At 38.5% G+C, this 8,057-nt stretch overlaps 1 protein-coding gene across 1 annotated transcript in view; it reads left to right on the top strand.

Annotated features, from left to right (window-relative positions):
• trappc6b (trafficking protein particle complex subunit 6B) overlaps positions 1–8,057 on the top strand; it is a 27,292-nt gene that overhangs the window by 8,084 nt on the left and 11,151 nt on the right. Inside the window, exons 3-4 of the mRNA XM_014028581.1 lie at positions 3,086–3,203; positions 7,151–7,234. Of these exons, the coding sequence (XP_013884035.1) occupies positions 3,086–3,203; positions 7,151–7,234 (202 nt within the window). The remainder of the gene's footprint in view (positions 1–3,085; positions 3,204–7,150; positions 7,235–8,057) is intronic.

Here is an 8,057-nt window from a genome sequence, read left to right as displayed (position 1 = left end):
GTTCTGTAATTTATTTATCTACACAATTTAAAATAGGTTGTATAGCCTGAAATCTGTAATTTTCACACAATTTGGAACAATTTTTTACAAAGAGCAAATTTTTCCCACTAAATTGGTCATGTTGTGACAACCTGCTCATTTTTTTTTGCTGGTTGCACTGTTTCCTTTCTCTCTCTACCCCTCCTGCCCTCATATTTTGGGATACGCCCTGGTTTTCACCGTGCTTTTCAGAGACTCACCTCATTGGTTATCAGAGCCAAGGTGTTTCTCTGACAGGTGGAATGGCAGTCTTCCTCTAGCTCCGGGGATAGTAACACCTGACGCCGTCAGTCCGTCAGACTCCCACACTAAAGCCATTTGGGGCTGATCCGAGGCTGTTTCATCCCTCGTATTTTGCTTTCAGCACCTCTGCCTTGTTGGGTAGTTTAGAGATCCCCATATTCAGCTACAAAGAAAAGTTCGCTTCTGTGTATCAGCTGTGCTGACGTGTCAACACGGAGGGTCGGAAAGCCGGTGACGTCATTGAAATCAAGTCTCTCATCTGGTCCAGATAACGAGACTTAACTGAACTGAATCCTGGTCCTGCCTCTGTGAGATTCTTTTTTCATCAAACATCTCTCTTGCTGTGCAGCGACATGTATGGAAGTCAATGAGTGCCCTTCTTTTTTTCTTCTTTTTTTTCTCCTCCCTCAACTGTGAAGAATATTGGACTTTTTTTGTTCTCTCACTTATAATACAAGCCTGAAAACTACTTCTATGTGGATTTTTTCTTTATTATTATTCAGTGATTTTGTGGTTTAGAAACAAAAAGGAAATATTGTGTGTATATGTACATATATCTGTCTGTAGTCATTCATTAAGGGTCTGTATTATATAGTGTCTGGTCCTTGTGTGTCGGGTAGTATAAAAAATATATATACAAGGTTAATTCTAAAATCCTAAATTGCCAGGAGGGATACCTGGCTGGCACCCCTACAAAATAAAAGTAAACTAAAAAATTAAAGAAAAGGAGATACCTTGGAAACTGTCACAATGTGACTACGAAATAAGGGTATCCAGGGACTCCAGGGGATTAATCATCAAATTAATCGTTATCGGCTAAATACTACAATTAATCGTGATTAATTATTTTTGCCAAAATTACCCAACCCTAAACATATTGCTGCTTTTGCTGCTCAAATTTCTGTATTAGTAATGTTGTATCAAACAATATCAAACAAACTCGTAATTCTGAGATAAATTTATTTCAAGCTCTTTTAGTTGACATTTGTCTTACGGCTGCATGATATTAGGAAAACCTGCCTTGTGCAATAACTGCTTAATAATGTGATGACAAAATGACTTGGGATAAAATAACAAATACATAAGTATGTAGTCTTGTCTTTCTGCTCTTTAATTATGAAGAGATCCATCCAATTGGCCAAATAATTGAAGGGGCTCCATTTGATTGGTGAAATACTTCAGTCTGAGTGACAAAACATATAATGCAAACTTTTGAGCCAACCATTTATTGCAGTTTATGCAGTTTTTTGTGATATGCATATTGCACAGGCTGGTATTGCGATGAGGATAAATTTTGATATATTGTGCAGCTCTATTTTGTGTCACTGTTCTATGCTCATGTATTCCTTCTGCACAGTGGCTCAGACAAGAACAACCTACCAAACCAAACTTTTCATTCAAAATAAGTTAGTTTTTCTTTGTGTTTTGTCTTAAAGAGWACTAGGATCAAAATAAATGTTAAAGCTGCTGTCAGTGGCTCATTATGGTCACCATGGTAACCACACCTCTGTCTGTTACTCCCTGACTGCCAAGTTAAAGAGGGACTGAAGAAAAACAAAACTAAGCCTTAATCACATAGATGCTACAAGAAAACTACTACTAACTCAAATCTGTTTGAAGCGTGCAACAAAGGCTCTGATAGCCACAGGTGTAAATTATTGTTTTTTTTATAGACCCTCCACTCCCAGTTATAGAATTATTTATTTTATTGAAAATACAAAGCCGATTCTGACAAGGTTCGTATGTTGGGCAAAATAAAAATGAAAAAGAAAGCAGTGATTTGATAGCAGCAACACGGCTCAAACGTTGGGCCAGTTTATGGATCCCCTTTCCTTTAACATCTTATGCCTTCACACCTTGAATTATAAACAGGACATATTTACCACTAATAAGGCTTATAAATCCTTATTTTAAAAACAATATTACATTTAGTGAAATAGTATTTTAGTTCCAGTCGGGTTTATTTTTGGCCATCATTTCACCAACATCAGATAACGTGTTGAAAGTGTGTGTAATGTGTGTTTAACATCTGTTCAAAGTGTGTTTAATATCTGTTTAATGCAAGTGTACCGTGTGTTTAACTTGTGTTTAACATCTGTTTAATGTGTGTTTAACGTGTTTAACATCTGTTAAATGTGTATTTAACATCACTTTCACGTGTGTTTAATAGGGGTGCATCGATACAGAAAATTCACGATTCAGTTTGATACTTTAGTCTCACGGTTCGATATTTTTTCGATACAAAAAAGAGAAATGTCCATACCCCTTTTAAATTGTAATTTATTTAAATTAATTATGAACATTTGTTTAACCTCAAAAGTACAGTTTTTAAATTAAATGTTGCTGAAACAGCAAGTTTCTCATTGGATCTGCGCTCAAAAATGCAGCCTAGGTGGAGTAGTCGAACACAGATCCACTGATCCTTTAACACAGAGCATCTTCAGAAGACAAGTTGATAAAGTAAATTTTAAAAATCTGTATTGTTCCATGCAAGTGTGTACTGAAACTAAAGCACTGTTCGATACGGTTCGATATGGATACATGTATTGTTGCACCTCTAGTGTTTAACATCACTTTCACGTGTGTTCAGCATCACTTTTATGTGTTTTTTAACATCACTTTCATGTGTTTAACGCATGTTTACGTGTATTCAACATTTGTTTAACATGTGTTTAATGTCTAACGTGTTTAAAATGTGTTTACGTGTGTTTAATGTCTGTTTAATGTGTGTGTGTAACATCTCTTTTGTCTGTTTAACACGTTTAATGTATGTTCAACATGTGCTTAACATGTTTCTGCTCAGATTAACTAAAGATTCTCCACGGTTCAAGGATGAACTAGACATCATGAAGTTCATATGTAAAGACTTCTGGATTTGTGTGTTCAAGAAGCAAATTGACAACCTTCGAACGAATCACCAGGTAAGTGTAAATAAGGGGTATTGATATGATTCTGCTCCCCTGCCGTGCACACTTCGGCGCCATTCATTTGCGTCCTAATTTATACAGCGTCCACTTCGCTCAGGTCCGTTCTGGTGTGAAGCACAGAGGATTTCCAGGCAGAGTGGCAAATGTGAGATGGCGCGATTAATCCAGTGATAAATGTGGAAGTCAGAACAAAATAATTCATTCTGTGGTCGACAGATTCCAAACGCAGTTGAAACTGCATTGCTGTCAACTTTTTGAAACTTATGGCTTCAAAATAAAATCCACGTGTATCTTGTGTGTAAACGCTGCACGCTACATGTTGCCATCTGCTTCTACAGAACAAAACATTTTAACAGCATTTGTGTATAAATATATGCAAATATTTATGTTTTATATAGCAGGGATTTTGACAAAATTAGTCTGTCTTGTGTGAATTATTTTGAAAATACAGATGTTGTGCGTGTTCCTGTAGGGGTTTTGGGTATATTCTAAAATGGATAATTTGTGAATTATTTAAATGTGCAAATTATCTTACATCGAGGCACCACGCTCTTAATTTGGTCAAAAATTAACCCAGGAAAGAGACGAAAACCTGTAACTTTATTGTAATCAGTCTCACAATAAATGTACCCAAAATGGTTTGATGAGTCCTTGTCCTTATCAGAACCAATAATACTTTATCAAGACACAAAAGTGAGATTAATTTTTGTTGGCACGTTCTCCAGGGGCCATTTATTTACAGATTAAATATATTTACAACTATGGTGAGTAATGAGTGATGACATGTTGAACCAGGTAAAACTGACAGAGTTTGCAATCACGAGTGAATAAACAAACAAACAAACAAACAAAAAATTAAAATAAACAGCGAGAGGTGAGTTTGAGGCTTGGAATGAGGTGAGGTGAGTTTTGCTTTTAGCTTTTTTTTAACTAAGGGTCTTAGTTAAATGGAAGAGAAAAATTGTTTAGTTTATCAAATCTCATACAAAGATAAGAATCAAATTACGTCTGAGCACCTGTTTGTCACCAGGACAAATGTTCACTTTTACCCTTTTGTTCCGCCGTGTGGGTACCAAGAGGGGAAGTCAGCGATTGAAGGTCATCTCTGGGGGTCGTTTCCCAGGTAGGCTCTTCATGCAAGCTGGATGTCAGGCGGTCTGCCTGTAAAACTCGACTGGTCCCGTGGTCAGAGAAGGGGGTCACTCCCTGGTGACAACGTGGTCTGGTCCTCTTAGGCGGCTGCAAGACTTCTTAATTTGATTTCAACTTTGTAGAGAAAACGAACTAAAAACGACGCATGAATTACAATGAGCTTATTTAACTTCTATAAAATCAAACTCAGATGTTGAGTCAATATTAAACGTCGGGTGTTCGTTCAACCCAGCGGGAGATGCAGAAGGGCCACCATCCTGCCCAGCCCATGAGGAGGGGCTGGCAGGCAGGGCCTCTGCTGAGCTTCTGGAAAACTGTTTCTGACTTCTGATGTTGAAAAACTCTCTTTCTCTGTCTTCTTCCTTCTTTGTTTTCTTCTTCTGTCCTCTCTCTGTTGGGAGCTGCTCTAACTTTGAAAACCTCTGTTATGGGCGGAGTCAAGGTTTTAGTTGGCCAATAAAAATACTACACCTTATACAGGAAAAGTTTTTTAACAAATCAAATCTGTTTTGGAGGGAAAACTTTACTTCAGGACAAAGAAAAAGGGAGTATTTTAGTTTAATTATCTTGTATATCGAATTAAAGGGAGATACATCTGCTTGCCTCAGTAAAAAAGTGTCACACTTTTAATTAAAGATTCAAGTCCTAAAGTTTCTAAGGATTAAATCATGGAATAAAACACACTTCTTCAGGAGAACATTTCATCAAAACAATTAACACCACACAGTTACCACACTGAGTCCTTAGTGGGCAGACAGTTAAWAAGAGAACACAGTAGAGCTTCAWTGGGTTTTGTTCTTTCTGTAAAAAGAAACAGGTAAATCACATTTCTTTAAGATATATGAAAACAGACAGTTGTATCAAAACATTCAATCTTGTTCTCTTTTTTTCACATTTAATGAAGAATGTAGGTCCTTTGTTCTCAGTCACTGAAGAGTTTGGTTAAAGGCATTTATGATCCCTTTGAAGAGGAGCAAACAGACAGCCCTTATGGTCACTCGAACTCATGGGGGTTCAGGAATGTGGCAATTCTTATCTATTAACAGTAAGGCGTCAGGATGTCTGGTGGGGGTTTGTGTGAGAGATGTTAATTCAAGCCACAAAGGAAGTTCCTTGCAAAAGTCTTTAGAAATAGTCTGAAGTCAAATTGGGGTTTTCTTCCTTTTTTTGAGCCGTTGTCATAGGAACAAGTGAAATCTAATCAGAAATGATGATTTATATGCAGGAAAATGCTGCATTCCTTTACCTGTTGGTGTGAGGTGATGCTTGTAGATTGACTCCGGAGTAGGGTTGGGTACCGAAACTCAGTTCCAGTATGGCACCGGGGCGAATATCCACGGTAGTACACAGACAGAAACACAACTCTAATTTCGGTGCTTTATTTCGGTGCCTCAAAGAAAGCTGTTAATTGCGCCCTCTGGTGTTCACTCTTAACAGTGACAGCCTTGGCACACACACTCCACAGACGCTCTGGTACGCGGTTAGACTCGGCTCGCTGTCGGCCCAATGCGCCTCTCCAAGCGCGCTCCACAGCCGCGCTGTCTCAGAACCTCCTCTCCGGTGGTTCGGGTAGAAGCGAGGACAGCACGATTTAACGTCAGCAGATTTCTGCCCGTGGATTAACTCGCTTGGATTGACTGACAGCAAGTTTCCTRCTGGAGAGAGCTGCTTTTGTTTAAAATGAGCGCGCGGCGCAATACAGCGACATGGTGAAATAAAACTGTCATTTTGGGAAAGGCACAACTTGGAAACACTTCCTGGAGAGAAATGAAGGAGACGAAGCTGAGCAGATCACGGGAGMTTTTCAACAAACTGGCCACACAGTTACACAAGCACTTAGCCAAACAGCACCGTGATAATAAATAAATAAAAGTTAAGTCCGAGCGGTAAGACAACAGTGGCTTTTTTTTATTTAATTTTATTATTATTTTTAACACAACACCAGAAGCCGCTGCGGGCGGTCCGCACATTATCACACCCACTGCGTGGAGACACACGGACACTGAGTAGAACCGACCCAAACCAAAGTCAATCGAATAGAACCAAGTTCATGGAGAGGGGCTGAACAGGTTCCGCTGCAGTTAACAGTTATATATTATATATTATAGTCGAGATGTCGAAAGCAAAATGGTCCAAAGTGTGGTGTCACTTTACAAAACAAGAGGCAGAAACTTCCACCTAATATTTTGTGCAAAGACAAATTATTAATGGTTTTAACTTAACATGTTGGTCAAGTTCAAGTTTGATTTTGACTCAGAAATAYTCATTGCTTCATGAAACTCTGAGTGTGTGTTTGTTTTATTGATTTATTTTTAAAGTACTGATTTAAATACCGTTTAGGAACCGGTACCGTTTTGAAAGTATCGATTTAGCACCGGTATCGAAATAGACCCATTCAATACCCAACCCTATTCCGGAGCAGCTCCAGTGTCCCAACAGTACTGCCTGCCCTCCCGATCAACTCCCCCCCTCCCTGCTGATTAAAGTTATGTTATTTCTGAACAAAGAGATTGTGGCAAAAGCATAACCCCRAATTTACACTAGAAGTGGCTCCGCTCTGCTACTCTTGCACAATCTCCTTCCTGCACATGCACCTCATAGATAAAAGTCCTAAACAGGCCTCCCCAATGCTCAGACTAAATCTACACTTCTTGTTCTACAGTTCTGCTTCAGAAAAACAACAACAACAACATAGTTTTTCAGTGACGAGTATTTTTTGTACCCTTGTGGCTGCTTTGTGTTTTTTGCCTCATATGTCTGAGTGCAGACGTTTTGGTTTTATGTTTCAGGGTGTTTACGTTCTGCAGGACAACAACTTCAGATTTCTGAGTAATCTGTCAGCTGGAAAACAGTTTCTGGATCACGCTCCAAAGGTGATATGACTAATGTTCAGAACACTTTACAATTTGTTTAACAAATAAATGCTGGCATCTCATTTATTTGTACAATTTATATGTTTTACAGTGTTTGTTTGTTGAAAATTCTGTTATAACTTTTACTTAAGTTATTGATTCTGATTGCATTTGTATCAAAGAAAGAAAAAGCTGTTTAAATCTCTCTCTTCTTTTGAAATACAGTACTTTTAGTCATGAGGATCTAAATGATGCAGGTTCAAGTCTTCTTACAAGACCAGGCCAACATGATAATGACTCAAAGCACACACAAAGACAATGTAGGAGAGGAGAAAAAAATCGTATAGGTCTTCTGGACGGGTTCTTCTCTAATGAAACGTTTCGTCTCTTCTCCAAGAGACTTCTTCAGTCTTCAGTCAGTCTTCTCTTGGAGGAGAGACGAAACATTTCATTAAAGAAGAACCCGTCCAGAGGACCTATACAAATTTTTTTCCTTTTGATTTTTTACCTGGATTACTGAGATGCATCAGGACATTCAGTGACACAGTATCAATACAGTTTGGCAATGTGTCAAAACGCTTCATGACACATCATCTACCATCACTAATTTGTACTTTATCAAATTTAGTGTTTGTTTAGAGTTTCAGGCAAAATTCTGGCTTTTTAAGCCCAGCCTCCGTGTGACTGATACTCACATCACATGGCTATCGTTGACACCTAATTAACACGTATTGTTAACAGGGGGTGGAGTGAGACTCCACCAGAGACTCTGCAGTTTTCACTCATCTACAGGCCAGCGGTCACTCTTTCAGAGATGAGGATGTTCTCATTCTTGATAGAGAGG

Source organism: Austrofundulus limnaeus, unplaced genomic scaffold (genome assembly GCF_001266775.1).
Source record: "Austrofundulus limnaeus strain Quisiro unplaced genomic scaffold, Austrofundulus_limnaeus-1.0 Scaffold785, whole genome shotgun sequence".
Classification (NCBI taxonomy): domain Eukaryota; kingdom Metazoa; phylum Chordata; class Actinopteri; order Cyprinodontiformes; family Rivulidae; genus Austrofundulus; species Austrofundulus limnaeus.
This window is presented reverse-complemented; position numbering and strand designations above follow the sequence as displayed.